The sequence below is a fragment of the Natator depressus genome, chromosome 6, assembly GCF_965152275.1.
Source record: "Natator depressus isolate rNatDep1 chromosome 6, rNatDep2.hap1, whole genome shotgun sequence".
In the NCBI taxonomy this organism is placed as follows: Eukaryota; Metazoa; Chordata; order Testudines; family Cheloniidae; genus Natator; species Natator depressus.
In genome coordinates, this window is record NC_134239.1 from 61992081 (window position 1) to 62010660 (window position 18580).

General features: G+C 42.9%; 1 protein-coding gene across 13 annotated transcripts in view; it reads left to right on the plus strand.

The window, feature by feature from the left end:
• Window positions 1-18580, plus strand: part of GPHN (gephyrin) — a 579614-nt gene that overhangs the window by 439886 nt on the left and 121148 nt on the right. For all 13 annotated transcript variants that reach the window (XM_074955494.1, XM_074955495.1, XM_074955482.1 and 10 more), the window contains one exon: window positions 11864-11906. In XM_074955494.1, the coding sequence (XP_074811595.1) occupies window positions 11864-11906 (43 nt within the window). The remainder of the gene's footprint in view (window positions 1-11863; window positions 11907-18580) is intronic.

An 18580-nucleotide genomic window follows, 5' to 3' on the forward strand; every position in this document is an offset into this window, starting at 1 on the left:
GCCTTTTGGCCAGCCCTACATTTATCATCATCCATGTCTGGCAGCTCTCCTGTGGGAAAAATTGTATGTTATCATATAATTTATTTACCATAATCCATACACACATTATGGGGAAAAAATAGGATTGCACAGATAACTTGAATTCTGGTATTGCCTAACTTTTGAGTGCTTGACTTTGCAACCTTAATAATGTTTCTTTTATATATTCTTGAAGGGAATTTATATTAAATTTGATAAACCCTTTTAAAACATATACTTCACTGTCATCCCTTTAAAACAGGTGAGGAAATAGTTTCCATTTCTAGCAATATTGTCTGAATTGGGTTGTTGTGGTATTACAATTGCTTTGGCTATTACTGTGGACAAGGCAGAGAACTGTGAAAGTAGTGATGATTTAGTTGGGGATTGGTCCTGCTTTGAGCAGGGGGTTGGACTAGATGACCTCCTGAAGTCCTTTCCAACCCTGATATTCCTTGATTCTAGTGGAAAGCCTCATTTAAAACAAAGGAGTAGGAAAGTAAGATGACTGGAGCACTATTAAAAATGTTAATCCTGTTAATATGTGCTAAGGTCAGAGAGCAATTCATTCTGTGTCAAAAGATAAGAGTTCATTTACATCACTATTGGAGTTTCAGCTTTCCTGACAGACACCAAGTTAAAAAGCAATTGAACTAGAACAGGCAAAGGATTTGGAAATGTCTTAATAGTGGTCAGACAGGACAACAAACAAGACAGTCCTTAAACCAAGTGATTCATCAGTCTACTTGCCAGGGAGTAAGGTAGTGTGAAAATAAGACTGTGTGGTAGCATACTGGTTACACAGGATGCAGAACTCCCTTGTCCCCACCCCAGGCTTTCTGTATGAGATAATTAAGGGAGCATATTAGACTTCCTTTATCTAATGAACACCATACAACAAATGCACTATAATTATCAGTTGACTCTTCTCACGAGAGCCTGCTACAACAGGAGATAAACCATTTCCACAGCATAAGAGTCATAGAGCCAGTGCTCACACATCTAAAAGGCAAAGGCTTCTATTCTCACTACTTCCTAATACCAAAGAAGAGGGAGGATGGAGACCCATACTAGACCTCAGAGTGATCAAAAAATTTGTCAAGGCTCAGAAGTTCAAGATGGTCACGTTCATAACAATTATTCCAGCATTAGTAGAAGGAGACTGGTTCTCGGCCCTCGACCTTCAAGATCCATATTTCCACGTCTCAATCATACCGAGTCACAGATGATGCTTCAGGTTTACCTTAGACCAAGACCACTACCAGTACAGAGTACTCTCTTTTGGCCTCTCATCGGCCCCCAGAGTATTCTCCAAGGTCCTCTCAGTAGTGGCGGCCCACTTACCCTCCCAGGGCATCATGATTTATCCTTAATGGACAATTCTCTCTTCGGGACACATTCCTTCATTGAAGCCGAACAAATCACCCATACCACACTGAATCTATTCCAGAGTCTGGGCCTATAAATCAATGCACAAAAATGTGACATTGATGCCGGTATAGAGGTTAGAATTCACAGGAGCTGACATCAACTCCATCTGGGCGAGGGTGCTCCTCCCACATCACAGATTCCTAAACCTCTCCATGCTTCATGAGACAGTGCAATCCAGCCCCCAAATTTCAGCCAGACACTGCCTCCAGCTTCTGGGGCTTATGACTACAGACACATAGGTTATAGCTCATGCCAAACTGTGCATGAGATGCCCCCAAGCATTCAGTTCGGTTCGGTTTACAGACTGCCTGTCATACCTACCTACAAATGTAGACTAGATTTCAGATCTGGTGCCAGCCCAAAGGCATCACCCCGGATAAAGCCACTCTACCTGTAATCCTGGACTATCTGTTCACTCTCAAGAAATCGGGATTCTGTATTAGCTTGTGTGACAAAGCTTTGTCCTTATCTCTGTGGGTCCCACATTTCCTGGCGGATTTCGCTAGCCTCAGAGATTCACTGTGACCCTCCACATAGCCCTTCTCTCTCTAGAGGCAAGGGTCACAGCCTTCTGAGCCATTTTCATCATAAGCCAGCGAGGGAGGTGAGGAGAAGCTATCCTCCCTTGCACAGTCTCTCTCGTCTCCCAGTCTCAGTGATTCATCAGGGGGCAAAGGAGGGAGCCCAGGCCCACCCTCTACTCCAGGCTCCAGCCCAGGGACCCTAATAGTACCAGCTATAGTGGATGACTTTTTAGAAACAGGATGCGTACAATTCCCTGAGCTGCTTCCCCATAGCAGCCCCCACTTCCTCAAGTTCCACTTCACCCTTACCTCAGGGCCTTCTTCCTTATGCCTGATATGATGTGTACCGTTCAGTCTCTCCAACAGCGCAACTTCCTCCTGCAGCTCGTGACATGTGTGCCCACCTCACTGGCTGGGAGGCTGTTAACTAGTTTCAGCCAGCCCCTGATTGGCTTCAGGTGTCCCAATCAACCTAGCTGTTCTCCCTGCCTTCTGGAAAGATCTTAATTGGCCCCAGGTGTCTTAATTGACCTGGAGCAGCTGCCATTTGCTTATTCTAGTAACAGGGATTTGTTTAGCCTGTGGCTAATATATCTGTCTCCCATTACTTTACTACAGCCATCTGGCCTTGCCCCGTCACACTTGCTAAAAGTCCACTTGGCAGCAATTGCAAGCTTCCACCAGCAGGTAGAAGGGTACTCCGTTTTCTCCCACCTAACTACAAATAGGTTTCCTCTTTCCTCAATCCAGACTTCCTACCCCACAGTGAGTAGAGCCCCGTACGGATACAAAATTTATATCCATGGATGTAGATATCCCTGGATATAAAGTGGATATTGCCGGGCTCTAGTGACAACAAGCGAGATCAGCAGGGCCATGGCCAGCTACCGGATCAAGAACCGCAGTGGCAAAAGCATCAGCATGTTGGGCCATTGCTCGCAGGAGCCAGCGTCCAGCCTGGGCAGCTCCTCCAGCATGGCTGTACCACTCACAGCCCTTCCTACTGGAGCAGGCCCCAGGCTCACAAGTAACTGTCCCTGGTCACCCTAGTTTGTGCAAGCGGCTCACACTCTCCCAGACAGGAGATGCACATTGCTGTGTGGAAGGGACAGCTGGGTGCTTTTGCCACTGTGGTTCCCGGTCGCTGGTCGTGCCCCGGCTGATCTCACTCGTTGTCGCTAGAGCCATGCAACTCCACAGATATCCACATCTGCAGATATAAATTTTGTATCCATGCATGGCTCTAACAATGGGATCTTAATCTAGTACGAAAAGGACACCACCATTTGAACCTATGGCCACTTGTCCTTTAACTCACCTCTCCATGAAGACAGCATTCCTGATCGCCATCACCTCAGCAAGAAGGATAGGAGAGATAGTGGCTCTGAGGGCGCATTCCCCCTGCACAGTGTTCTTCCCTGACAAAGTCACGCTTAGACCACATCCTAAGTTCACTCCCAAGGTGACTTCTGGATTTCACATGAACCAACTCATTCACCTTCCACCTTCCAAACTTCATCAGGATAATCAGGAAGCCATCCTCCATATGTTCAATATGAGGAGAGCCTTGGCCTTCTATTTGGACAGGACAAGAGTTTTTAGAAAATCTCTGAGACTCTTCCTCTTCCTTGCTGATAGGTCAAAAGGCACAGCAATTGCTGCTCAAAGCTCTCCAATGGGTCTTGAACTGTATCAAACTCTGTTACCAGATTTGCAGTGTAACACCCCCATCTTCAATACGCACACACTGTATAAGATCAGCCCCTCGTCTGTCGCCTTCTCCAAGGGTATCCCTATATCAGAAATCTGCAGAGCAGCTCCCTGGGCATCTGCACATACCTTTGCAAAGCACTATGCCATCTTGGTGGACTCTGCTTTAGACACCATATTCGGTGCCCCAGTAGTATCATCCATAACAGACTCGACTCTGAATCCCCAGCCTTCGAGATGTGTGTTTTTATGGGTGCTTCATGACCCACCCTCCTCCCCTCGACCACTGAGTTCTTGTCAGTGACTCTGCGCTAGAAAAGGAATTGAGGAGGGTTCGCCCGTGCAGCGCTGGGTAGCCTCGGGGCAGAGGATGACGGGGCAGCAAATGCATGGGCTGAATGGATACTACTACTAAAGTTCTCCGATCAGCAGGGCAGGGATGCAGATACCCCTAGAGTGGAGTACCCATAGGGACACACATCTTGAAGAATCATCATTACTGCACAAGGTGATTAACTTCTTCTTGTCCTTCAGCAACACCTTTTATCCTTGTATTATTGCATATATATTAGGCAAATAGATCCATTGCTAATGGTGAATAACAATGGTACATCTTTTTCCTGTGTCTCTTTGGAAAGAAAAGATATTAGATCTGCTTCCATTTATATTATCCATTTCTTAAACTGGGAACTTATTCCCAAGGCATTCAGTTTTATAAAAGTAACTTCATTCAACCCTATCAAAGACCTTTTCAGCAGTTAACTAAAAGAGTAGTAGAGGAGTTTTTTTTATCTTGGTGAGCGTAATGTTCCTAGTACCCATATAAGATTATCTGTATTGTTTATAAAACCTGTTTGGTCTCTGATAACTTAATATTATCTCTAAGAGGTAGTTTGTTCACCAATATGTTGGTGAGAATCTTACATCTCAGTTCAATAAAGAAATTGGATTATATGATGTAAGGTTCTTTCCAGGTTTGGGAATAACAGCTGTTGTAGTTGGAAGAGGACTTACCAATTTCCCTATAAATGTTTATAATATTTTTATTGGTAACCCATCTCGATCTAGGACTTTACCATTTTTCATATTATTTATAAATACTAATTTTTTTCCTCTCTGATGAATTATTCAAGCAGAACTATGTCTAAATGAAATATGAGGAGGTTCACATTGTTTAGCACTAAAATCTGTCATCCTTTGTGGCTATATGGGAGTACAAGAAGTAATAAGGCTGCCCAATCCCCTCCCAGTAACCCCAAGCAACCATATGGATCTTACAGTTTGTGACTGAGAGCACAGAACATACAGGGGAAGCACAAGGATTGCTTGCCCAGTACTCCCTCTCCGGTCCCTAACAAGTGTCTCTGAGAACTATGCCTTCCCAGTGCTCCTCTTGGGGCAGCACATCTATTCGCTGTCCCATACTCCGGACTTTACCTCAAGGCACAATCTAGCTCATAATTTTTATTTTTCTAATACAAAAATAACTCTTGTAAATATTTTTATAATATGAAAAAACATCTCCCATTTTTTTACCTCTCTTCATTCCTAACCATGCGTGGAGGATTATGTTGGTAGTTTGCTTTTCTTTTAGCTTTCTGCCTAACAGTTTATCCCCTTTATTCCCTTTTGTCCCTCTTTTCACAGAATAATTGTTTTGTATATCTGAAGAGCTTTTTCTGTTTTATCGTTTAGCAAGGTGTTTAGCTTGCAACTTAAGTTGATGCATTTTTGTAGGATTTTGTTTGAACTATTTTTTTAATGATATGATTTTTGGTTTTGCATCTCGTGTACCAGTTGCAATCTATCTTGTAGTCTCACTTTTTCAATGGAGAAACTATTAATAAAATGACCTCTCATAACTGCTTTATTTGCAAAGAAAGCCCCCTTAGTATGTAATCTTTGTTGTTATGTTCAAAATATGAGAAGTTTTTTTAAATGACTGCTCTGTCTGGATCTTGAAACAGGAAACAATTCAGTCTGCCAATCTGTTTGGAGAATGATTTCTTCCCTACCCTTCAAATTAAATGTTAGTTTGGTTGGAACAAGAGCTGACCATGTAATTCTATGTTTATAGTTTGTTGGAAGACAATGTTAGTGATCAAAATTCAGTCTATCATCATATAAAGTTTATGTGGATGAGAATAAAATGAGAACATATAAAACTATCATCTGTTTATAAAGATCTAGATTTGTATCTCTCTTTTGTTTAGTGTCTGCTCTTTCTAATCTAGCATTCAATGTTAAAATAATATCCTAAAATTATTTCTCCTTCTTGGAAGGAATCTAGAAGCCTAAAGAATTTCTTTTTAAAATCTTTTTGCTTTTGGGATATACCAAGCTGATTGTAACTTTTTTGTCATTTAAATCTCCTTTGAGGATAATAAATCTATAATCAATAATTGTAATTTGATCTATTATTAGAAATGTACAGTGTTTGGGAAAGAGCATATTCCTCTTTTTAAGGTTTGTTAGAGAATAATAGATTTGCCCCAACCTTATTTCCTTGAAGTCACTTTTCTTTTGTCTCTTTTAAATGTATTTCCATTATACAGATAAAGGATTTTCTTTAGTTTTGTACTGACTTTGGCTCCAATTAAGTGCTGTCCTGAATGGGGATGCTTTCCTAAATATCAAGGCCTTTGCATCTCTTATCCACATTATGTAATGTTACCATGTTACCAAAATGTTACCATTTTATATATATATTTGCTGTGTGTATGGGTAACCTATTTAGACAAAATTCTTTTATATTTTATTTTAATTCAAGCAAAACAATTTTCGTTTTCTCTGTTATTTTGAATAGGTTTAAAATAAAAAACAAAATATTTTCTAAAACCGTCAAATCCTAGTATATTACTCTGATACTTTCTTTATTTGATTTTATGTTCCGTGACCTTATGCATAATATCCTACAATAATAGTCCAAAACCATTATGGTTTACAAAGTTATAACATAGTGCTGTGATATTTGTTATAAAATGCTGTGATTTTATGATGTTTAATTATAAATATGTATACATTGTGGGGCAAGGAGAAATTTTTTGCGAAGGGATACCAGAGTATACTTCAGAGCTCCTAAAAATAGGATAATGATATCTTTAATACCAATGCAAAGTAGACAGGTTTTCAATATTGGAGGGATCATCCAAAATATCCACACAGTAAATTGTGTGGAACTGCAATCATATAATTACTAATTGTAGGTAAGTATGAGGAGAAAAATTTGAAAGTTAGCAGAATTTGAACAGCCAAGCAGTAGTATGTACTAAAGCTTGAGTGGTGCTAAGGTTCTTCTTGCCACTCATGTGCTGCTGACAGTCTGATACTGAAAAGCGATTTGAATGTATTGGAGGTTTTGTATTCCAAGAGTGGATTATACGCAATTTATCCACTCTGCCTATTTCATGAAACAGATGGAAAAAGGCAGCAACAGTATACTGCACCAGATCTCTCACAGAGTACAGCTGGTTTCTACACAACTGTTGAAGTCTCAGGGAAAGGTGATAAGAGTTCCACACTAACCTATAGCCATGACTCGTAGTACTTGTAGAACACACTGAAAATAATCTTTTCCTTACTTCTTAAATGAGTCTGACATTTATAGGGCAGTTAAAGGAAGACAGTTCTCAAATTCATAACTGCTGCTGTGCTTCACATGTCCTGCTTCCTTCATTGCAACTTGGCTAACCCATTCCCTTCCCTGTTGGGTTTCTGCTGGTGGTTCCACATTCTGCATGCTGTCTTAATAGTGGAATATGCTTTCCCGTAACTAGATTATCGGTTAGCCTCCTATGCTCCTCTGATTTCTTGAGAAATCGGTTCTTTCTAGTGCTGGTGGTAAAATCATGTGTTTTGATGTTACGAATTCTTCATGTTGCAATAAACCTCAGTTGAAATGTTTCCCCATAAGACTTAGCTTTTCATATTTGGCTGGAAACTCTTCATGTTTGTGTAGCCATTCGTTTTACGATAATCTATGGCTTTTAACTGTACCTCCCATAATGAAGAGCTGATTTAATACTCTGTGCTAAATCTTGTTATGACGTATAAAAGGTAAGTAATTTCTCTAACCATTCCTAAAGATTGTGGTCATGTAGTAAAGGCTTCTCTTTCCTCTTTTATTTATTTTACTTTTACTTCATTTGTAGCATGAGCTTTTCTTCATTTCATTTTCTATTTTACCCTTATAGATGCTAAGATTTGCAACAAGTGATTTCATGTCTCAGACCAGTCATGATTGATAGATAGAGATTGTCAGCAGGTTTCTTGTTTTTACCATTTTCTCTGTTTATTTTAATTTAAAATGCTTTGTTTCACATAGCGTTTGGTGCTTATGCCCATGGGAACAAGGCTTACTCTGCATTACAAGGCAATACAATTATAATTTAAATATAATAAAATCCTGTGGACGTAAAGGTCAGGGCAGTGGAATGTGGATGCTCTGCTTTCTGATTGTTTCCTCCTGAGCCACCCTGGGGAATGATATTGGATGAGATCCCAATTTATTCAGAGCTTCTCTGCCAAAATATATTGGCAGCTAGGGGAATGTAGACAGAAGAAAAATCAGAATTCCTGTGATATGGGAGACAGGCACAGGTTACTATCTCTGGAGCAGCCTGTGAGTGAGGGAAGAATTACAGTTGTCCCAAAACCATCTGTCCCAGCAAGTCATGATATGGTGTATGATGGTACACTAGAATATTTACTTCAGGGTTATATGATTTTAAAAATCATGTAACCCTGATTTACATACAGATTTAAAAAATATCACAGGTACAAAACATATACAAATGATAAAATATGAAAAAGACAATTTACACAAAGCTCTAAAGTAGGTTTGGGCTATCAAACACTTTTTTGACAAGTAAAATAATTTTTAATAGAACAATATTCAAAAAATAAAACAGCCTATGAATGTGCAATATACAGTATATTGAAGAATTGGCTATCTGATTAATCCTTCAGCTGTGTTGAAGCACAGTTTGTATTCAGCAGCTGTGAGCCTAGGATTGGAAATGATCAAGTCTAGTTGAGTGTTTTTTTCACAGTTATGGATTCCTCTTCTACATCTGCTTTTAAAATTTGTGGAAAACAAATTATTTCCCACAGTGCATATTTTGCTAATCAGGTGAGTGATAAAGGATAAACATTAGATCACCATGAGACACTGCAAAGCACAGTTTAGCTTTGTCATTTGAAGTCCTCTGTGCTCATAGAATAAAAAAAATACCTCCAAGAGCTATGTTTGAAGCCAGCTGTCTTTTGTTGCCATTGTCATCTGGATGTTGTAAGAGTGGTATTCTGTCAGCACATTTTTTATATTAGATCTGCAAGTCTCAGCTGCTCTTTGCATTATAAATTTCTTGTTTTTGTTCATACACTAGCTCCACTATAGATTGGAAGGGCTTAAAGATGAACTCAGGAGGAATAGAGGCTACGACTCGAGAGTAACTATTATTGCTCAAAGGAGTTGCTTTCCATTCGCAAACATTGCTTTGCGCTATGGGTTTCGGCTCCTTCTGTTCCCACACTTTGTTGAAGACTATCTCTTGACTTGTCCACTAACATTTTTCCTCTCTAGTAGCTTTTATCTGTGTCCTTTGAGTCATATTTTTACTTAGTTTGTTTTATTAGATTGTTTCTATAGTGTTTGTGTGGGTTTTTTTGTTTGTTTTTTTCTGTAGGACTGTGTTGTTGTTTCACTAGGTTTCATTCCAAAGTTTGCTGAATTTCTTGATTATTTTGCAACAGGCCCATTCTTTGTTCTCTCTTTGCATATGGTTTTCAATGAGAAATAGCATAGCCTCTTCAATTTTAAATAATATCCTATGCAGATAGGCCCATCTCTCCTTTTGCATAGTACATTTTGCATTTTCCCCAACTGTGACCCACTCACCCATCCAGCCCTCCCTCTCTTGCTCTCATATATACCATTATACCTTCCTTTTTGGTCCAGAATTGCTCTTCGAAGAGAAACATTTTCCTCTTCCAATGAGATTTTACTTTATCATGTACCTGAAAAATGGAAGAACAACTTTGGACCAAATCAGGGCATCACTGACATTTTGGAGTTTACCTGTGTAGTATTTTTGACGGGAAGGAGGGTGGTTTTAATTTTTAAACATAACAGTTTTTTTCAGGGAAGAACAACCATAATCCACTCTAAGTTGCAACATTACCGTCATAAGTTTTTTCATTACAATGAGTAGACTGTGTTATGCTGTAGAATCCAACTTGTTGTGTGAATGTGCGTTTGGGGCAAGCTGCTGTGGAATGAAAGAAAGAGGTTTAGAAAACAAGGAAGGATTAGTTTCAGACTTAAAAGATGGCTCTAGTCTGAAAAGAGACTGAAAAATGGCACTTTGGGGTTCCACATTTATCACTCATAAATAATTTCCAGATCATGTGTGCTCAGTTTGCAGGCAGATATTTGTCTAGTTCCCACCCCCACAAACTCAACCTCAGATCTGAAAGTTAAGCTGGTCTCTTTCCTTCCTATCCTTCCTTCTTCAACACTAAAAAAGGTTTTACAAGGATTATGATGCCCTCAATGACACCTATGCAACCCTATTGCTGTAAATAGGTTTGCATGGGTGTAATTTATTGGCTTGTACTTGAAGTCTTAGTGAACAATTCTGTTGAAGAAGCACATGAAGGAAAAGGATCCAACTCACACTTCTCACACTTTCATAGGGCTTGTCTTCCCTTCAAAGTTAATTTGAGTTATAACTAGTATTGTCTCTAACTTGAGTCCCATCCACACACAAAAACCTTGAACTAAAGTTTGATGGTGCTTTTTAACTTTTAACAGCTGGCTGGCCTGGGGGTATAGGCCACAGCTCGAGTTAAGACAACTCATCAACTACTAATCCAATTACTCTGTGCAGCTCAAGTGTCATTTCACAGTGTGACTCTCTGACTCAAGCAAGACTGAGAAAAGTTAACTCAAGTTATCTACGCTCAAGTTAACTCTGCAGTGAAGATATATCCTATATTGCATTGGCTTTGCAGGGCTAACAATAGTTGAAAACCAAAACTTTCTGTTAGTCTCCATAGTAAGCAGATATGACTCTACTCAGACATGATTCACCACTGTTACTTCAATATTACACCAGTTTGAGTCTATTGACTTTACTGGAGTCACACCAGGATAAAACTGGAGTAACACAGTGGGAATCAGGTACACAAGGAGTAGATCTCTTGAGTAAGAAGATGCTGTTTTTACACAATCACTTTCCAAAGTAGATCTACACTAAAAAGCATATTCATAGGTTCATAGATACTAAAGTCAGAAGGGACCATTATGATCATCTAGTCTGACCTCCTGCACAACGCAGGCCACAGAATTTCACCCACCCACGCCTGCGAAAAACCTCTCACCTCTGTCTGAGCTGTTGAAGTCCTCAAATCGTGGTTTAAAGACTTCAAGGAGCAGAGAATCCTCCAGCAAGTGACCCGTGCCCCATGCTACAGAGGAAGGCGAAAAACCTCCAGGGCCTCTTCCAATCTGCGCTGGAGGAAAATTCCTTCCCAACCCCAAATATGGCGATCAGCTAAACCCTAAAGCATATTAGGCATAGTACTTTTCTAAACTAGACTTAAACAGCTGAACAAATTCATCTGTCTCCAGCCAGAAGATGTTTGTGCAGCTGTGAAGCAGAATTGCTAAATGTTTTCGCAATCACCACATTCTAACTTGTTAGCATTTTGAATTTCTCTCTACGAAACCTCAGCAGCTCCACTGACAGCAGCAATAATCAAGTCTTCAAGCAGATTATATTAATACAGGCATATTGTTGTTCTGATCTGCACGTAAAACACAAGGACTTAGGTTCAGGATCACTGTGGTCACAATTATATACAATGAACTTGGAATTTAATGTAAAATTGAAGTTTAATATGTATCTTTGAAAGCTGTATATTCATTTCTTAACCTACAAATCTGTCCTTTAGGCTGGCTTGTTTGCGTTTTTTAATTGCTTATATCAGATTCAGACTGTCAACCAGTAAGTTTCTGCTTGAATATATGTATCCTATATATACATTATATAAAATTGTTAAGGTGTCAAATATGTAGAGCCTCTGACTCTAGATCCCAGGAGCTTGCCCATTAAATCGCCACATCTTGCTGTGCCTGTTAACTACGGTAGCTCATAGAGTCTGTGCTCTCTTTGCAGGTCCAGTCCAGGTGCAGCAGCAAGGAGAACATCCTCAGAGCCAGTAAGTATTGCTGCCTCCTTGATGTACTCTTGAACCATGACTCCCATTTTAGTTCGGAAGTGGGAGAACAAGTTAGAATAATATTTTGGTGGTGTGGAAAGTGAAGAACAAGGGAGGGTTCATATGACTTTACAGCAGGAATAGAAAAAAATAGGACAATGAAATTCAATCCGAAAAGAAAAAAAAAAGAGAAAACATTAGCAGCTTTCACCTTTCTAAAATAGCAGTTAGAGTCTGTGTTAATAGGTATTTTCCTCTTAATTCTTTCCCCCCGGATATTTCTCTTAGTGACATTAGAGTCTAAGCTATGTATAGTGTGATAAATGATATACACCCCATCATAGTGCAGTTCCTGCCTGGGCTTTTATCCCCTTTCTTTGGAGTCACCAGCCCACCTGTTGATCACTGCACCTTGGGGGATGTACGTGCATTTAATGGTGCAGGTATGCATTTCACAGGAGCAAAGAATCAACACACAAAGATAATGGGAAGGTAAATATCCATGATTTTCACTTTTGAGCTTGAAGTATTTTAAGAAATGCTGAGCTAGATGAGGGGAAAAAATTAGGTGTCAGATTCAAAAAAGAGGATTTACACAAATGAACTCTTTCTACAATTAGAGTTTGTAACCTTCCAGGTTAAAGACCTCTCTCTTCATGTGCCCCGAAAATTTAACCTACCTTAAACGTATTACACTCTGCATAGGAAGTTGGTTTAGTGGTCAAAACAGGAGATGGGTAGTCAGGTCTCCTGAGTTCTGTTGCCAGCTCTCCACCTGATTAGCTGAGTGGCCTTAGGCAAATCACTTGACTTCTCTTACTCAAAGTATTCATTTCTGGAATGAGTACAGCATTATTTTATCATGTAGGATGTTGTGGGATGTAAATAGCTGTCTTTAAAAGCACTTTGAGATACTCAAAATGGAAGATGATTGTGAAGGCTGAAGCTTGTTATTTTTTTATTTGTTATCATCATCTAGGTTTTGTAAAAAAAAGAAATCTACTATTCCATACCTGAGAATTAAAAAACAAAATCTTTATAAGTTGGTCTTGTCCATGGACATAACGGGAATTTAAGATTTCTGCTTTTAAATATCTGACATATCTGAAAGAAAAAGAAAAATCAGTGCTAGGAAGAAATACGGATTAAAAAATGATAGCTCTGTATGTTTCCTTCCTCTTTTATGCCTTAGCATTATGAAAGGTTACTGTAGACCCAGAAGAGGTAATTTTTTGTTTTGGTTTGTGTCTTTGGGGGGGGGGGGTTGCAAAATTAGGGACTGCTGTTTCATCTGTGATGTTTAAAAATTTGCAAGATGGGTGGATTTCCTCCCTCCCGCTTTAAAAAAAAAGAATATTTGTAATTTAGAGACATTTCCCCTCTAGATTTTTAACAGATCATTTTGGACATTTGACATAAAAAAGCAAATTGACAGCTATCTGACACCATGGTTTGAATTCCATAGAATTATGTATATCTTCAATTCCAGAGAATTCTCACAGTTATGTGGGTGCCATTCAAAAATTTGGACACTGAGTATACATTAAGTGTAAAAAGAAAAGGAGTACTTGTGGCACCTTAGAGACTAACCAATTTATTTGAGCATAAGCTTTCGTGAGCTACAGCTCACTTCATCGGATGCATACTGTGGAAACTGCAGAAGACATTATATACACAGAGACCATGAAACAATACCTCCTCCCACCCCACTCTCCTGCTGGTAATAGCTTATCTAAAGTGATCACTCTCCTTACAATGTGTATGATAATCAAGTTGGGCCATTTCCAGCACAAATCCAGGTTTTCTCACCCTCCACCCCCCCCCCACACACAAACTCACTCTCCTGCTGGTAATAGCCCATCCAAAGTGACCACTCTCTTTACAATGTGTATGATAATCAAGTTGGGCCATTTCCAGCACAAATCCAGGTTTTCTCACCCCCCCCCTTTTTTCCAAAAACCACACACACAAACTCACTCTCCTGCTGGTAATAGCTTATCCAAAGTGACCACTCTCCTTACAATGTGTATGAAAATCAAGGTGGGCCCTTTCCAGCACAAATCCAGGTTTTCTCACACCCCCCCAAAACACACACACACAAACTCACTCTCCTGCTGGTAATAGCTTATCCAAAGTGACCACTCTCCCTACAATGTGCATGATAATCAAGGTGGGCCATTTCCAGCACAAATCCAGGTTTTCTCATCCCCCCACCCCCATGTGTGTGTATGAGGGTGGGGGGGTGAGAAAACCTGGATTTGTGCTGGAAATGGCCCAACTTGATTATCATACACATTGTAAAGAGAGTGGTCACTTTGGATGGGCTATTACCAGCAGGAGAGTGAGTTTGTGGGGGGGGGGGGGCGGAGGGTGAGAAAACCTGGATTTGTGCTGGAAATGGCCCAACTTGATTATCATACACATTGTAAAGAGAGTGGTCACTTTGGATGGGCTATTACCAGCAGGAGAGTGAGTTTGTGTGTGGGGGGGTGGAGGGTGAGAAAACCTGGATTTGTGCTGGAGATGGCCCAACTTGATTAGCATACACATTGTAAGGAGAGTGATCACTTTAGATAAGCTATTACCAGCAGGAGAATGGGGTGGGAGGAGGTATTGTTTCATGGTCTCTGTGTATATAATGTCTTCTGCAGTTTCCACAGTATGCATCCGATGAAGTGAGCTGTAGCTCACGAAAGCTTATGCTCAAATAAATTGGTTAGTCTCTAAGGTGCCACAAGTACTCCTTTTCTTTTTGCGAATACAAACTAACACGGCTGTTACTCTGAAACCTACATTAAGTGTGGCACTCCAGGGGTTCTAGGAAGTGAAATTGTGGCATCTAAAGTATTTATCAATAACTTTTATAAAACAGAAAACCTCAGAAACCCTGAAAACATGTTTACTAGAATGACTAGAAAATACATGGTGTGCTTGTATTGTCTCTCTCTGTTAAGTAGTTATCCTTGTTTAGAGGCACATTTTAATCTTACCCTTATTTTATAGTTTAAAAGAAAAAAGGAACAGAAAATCACAACTCAAAACACAGTCATCCAATGAAGGTTCGATGGGACCCACCCCTTCTTTTCAGGATTTGCCTTCAAATAGTCCATGGTTCCCATGATCTCACAGGAGCTGTTCATCCCTTCTAACAGGAGCTCCTCCGAGCAGTCTCCAAGCTGCAGACAGGCTTCTCTCACATTGGGAGCCTGGGCAGGGCTGAAATGGAGTAGATCTCCTCCTTTTAACTTCCCCTCTCCATGCCTAACATTGCTGCGGGTGAAATGCAGGGCAGTGCTAACTAGGTCCACAGGCTCTCATTAACCCTGTCAGTGGGACCTATCTGCCCCATCACCATGAGGAAAAATGTTTTACTCCTGTTAACCCTGCAGTTAATACAGCTATAGAAGAGCAAGCTGGATTCTATTTTGCTTTGCACACCATCAAAAAACTGTCAGCTAAATTCAGCTTGCAGAATTACTAATCTTTATTCCTAGTGATGGTTTCAGAGGTGGAAAGAGCCCAGCTGGATTCTCAGATCCCAGGAGTAGTTTGTGGTGCAGATAGTTAGAAAAATCATTTTTTGACTTTCACGTTAAACATATTTGATCTAAAATCACTACGAGAGAGTATATTAGAATATATATACAGTTGTATTTCAGAATATAAACACACTTTAAAAAATCATATATTTTATTTTTGTGGAATATGTAACATGAAAGTGAAGCACACTGTACATTGCATTAAAACCATGCACTATTTGCCAGATATCTGGTGTTCTCGGTGTGTTGGAATCCGGCAGATACAGGAATTGGATCCAATCAGTGGACAACATGTTACCTTTTCCTCTTGGGACCGATCACATGCCTGCAGCTTGCATTTAATTGTAAAGATCAGCAAGTAGATGAGCGTGAGGGGAAGGGTCAGGAAACCTAACCCTAACCTAAGGTGAATATAGCTGAACTGCTCGGTAATAGCGACCACAATGTAATTAAATTTAACATTCATTTGGAGGATGAGAAATACCAAAGAAGCCCACCACCGTAGCATTTAACTTCAAAAGGGAGAATGACACAAAAATGAGGAAGCTACTTAAACAGAAATTAAAAGGAACAGTCACAGAACTGAAATGCCTACAAGCTGCATGGAAACTTCTTAAAAACACCATAATAGAGGCTCAAATTAAATGTATACTCTTGTAGGGAGCCAGGGTGGCTTCCCTCCGAACCAGAGGGTAAAGAGCCACCCTCTCAGCCTGAGTGGGCGGGGCCAGACCAAGTTTACCCCAATCCCCGGAAGGGGAGGGGTGGAACAGGAAGTACAAAGGGCGGGGCCCTTTGCCAAGTGAGGGCAGCATCAGGGAGGGAGACAGACACAGGCTGCTGGCTGTTCCCTCCAGACCCTGCTGCCGACCTAGGGGAGGCCCTGGGCCAGGAGAAACCTGACCTGGAGGAAGGACTGAGGCAACCAGGACTGCCAGCTGCCGAGTACCCGGAGGACCTGGAGGGGCCAGGCTGTAACCCAGGCCAGCGTGAGCCTGACACAGAGGGGGAGCTGGAGCTGCCAGCAGCTGAATACCCGGATAAGCTGGAGGGACCGGAGAGGCCCGCTTGAGAGACTGGGTTGGAAGTAGCCCAGGGGCAGAACTACACAGTGTGGTGGGTGTATTTGGTCAGCGTGGCGCGGATGGTTCCCCGGTGACCCAGCGGCGGGACCCTCTCGCCCCGCCACTGTCAGGGCCCTGGGCTGGAACGCAGTGGAGTTGGGTGGGCCTGCGTTCCCTGACCCTGGCCAACCTGCCTTGGGTAGCAGAATCCCGAACGCCACTGACTCGTGCCAGCGCTCCCCTGCCTCAGGGGGCACGCCGCAGACTCGTGCCAGCACTCCCCTGCCTGAGGGGCGCGCTACAGACTCTGGCCAGTGCTCCCCTGCCTCAGGGGCGCGCTGCAGACTTGTGCTGGCGCTCCCCTGCCTGAGGGGTGCGCCGCAGACTCTGGCCAGCACACCTTCTCTGCTAATTCCCCAGTGACCGAAAGGGGTGACTAAGGCCTGCCAGTGGGACAGTAGCTGTCCATCGCCCCCTAGAGGCTCGCTGGACTGATTGAAACCTGTCACGAGTGTTGGAGAATGCAGGCACCAATGCCTATCCCTGCAGGAAGGGACTAGAGCGAGGAGGCCTCTGAAGCTCCCCTAATTGAAAGATGGAGATGGAAAGGCTTATCCAGTTCCTTGCTGAGAGCCAGCAATAGCAGCAGCACCAACTCGTACAGCAGCTGGGTGCCCACCAGCAGCAGTTGCTTCAAACCTTGGGGGCCCCGCACCACGAACAACAAACCCAGTGTTCCAGCAGCTTGCAACCCTGTCGCCGAGCCACAGCGGGGCTCAACCAGAGAGGGCGGCCACGCCGACCCCTCCTGCCCCACCGATCCATCTGGCCAAGATGGGGCCTGAGGATGATCCGGAGGCCTATTTGGTGACCTTCGAGCGGGTTGCCTCAGTGGCCAGTTGGGCATCTGACCAATGGGTGACCCTCCTCGCCCCATATCTGACGGGGCCTGCCCAGAAGGCTTACCATGGACTCCCAGATGATGAGGCCCGCATTTACGCTCAAGTGAAAATGGCTATCTTGGATGCCTTCGACATTACGCCGGAGACATTTCGGCGACGGTTTCGGGAAAAGGTCTACCCACTGGGCGCCAGACCCCGGGCTGTGGCCCAGGAATTAAAGGACGCAGGTGGCCGACGGCTACAACCCGAGCATTGAACAGCGGCTGAGGTGACTGAACAGGTCGTCCTCAAACAATTCGTGCACATCCTCCCGACCCAGGGGAGGGTATGGGTGTTGCGGTACCGGCCACAAAGTCTGAGCACGGTCATCGTGCTTATGGAGGACTTTCTAGAGGCAGAGGCCCCGATAGGACTGGCAGCCCGCCCCCCAAACTCTGGACCCAGTGCACAGAAACTTGAAAGGAGGTCCACCTCCCAAGCCGACGCACCACACCGTATCCTACGACTAGATGGCGGCAGGACCGATTTTCCCCGACGCCCCGAGTCCACACCGCGCTCCACCTCTGGATGCTTAACCCGAGCACCGGGTCCCAGCCAACCCTGCAGCCCCACCAGTGCACCCACGTGGCTGGGGCGCCCAGAGGTAGGACCTTGCTTTCGGTGTGGCGAGTACGGGCATCTGTAACGGGGCTGTCCTGCAATGGACTGCAACTTTGGCCTGGTGTGCACTGGGGAGCAACGGGCCCGTCCACCCTCCTTGGCCAAACTGACAGCCCCCATGGAAGTCGCCGGGACCCACGTTGTTGGTCTAGTTGATTTGGGCTGTGGGCAGACCCTTGTCCGCCAGGCGCTCTTCCCGGACACCAAGCGGCCCATTGGGGAAGTACGGATTCAGTGCATACACGGAGACGTGAAATCGTACCCCACGGTTCAGGTCCCCACCATGGTGAACGGAGCAACTCAGTTAATGAGCGTGGCAGTGGCGTCATCCCTCGCCTATCCAGTTATTCTGGGCCACGACTGGCCAGACTTCATCGAGGTGCTTCGATCCCTACCGACCGAAGAGGCGTTCGAGGGAGCTCCGCCTGAGATGAAGACAGGCCCCGACTCGAGGTCCGATCCCGGAGTTGCCCCAGTTCCCACACCCGGGCAGGACGGCCTGGAAACAG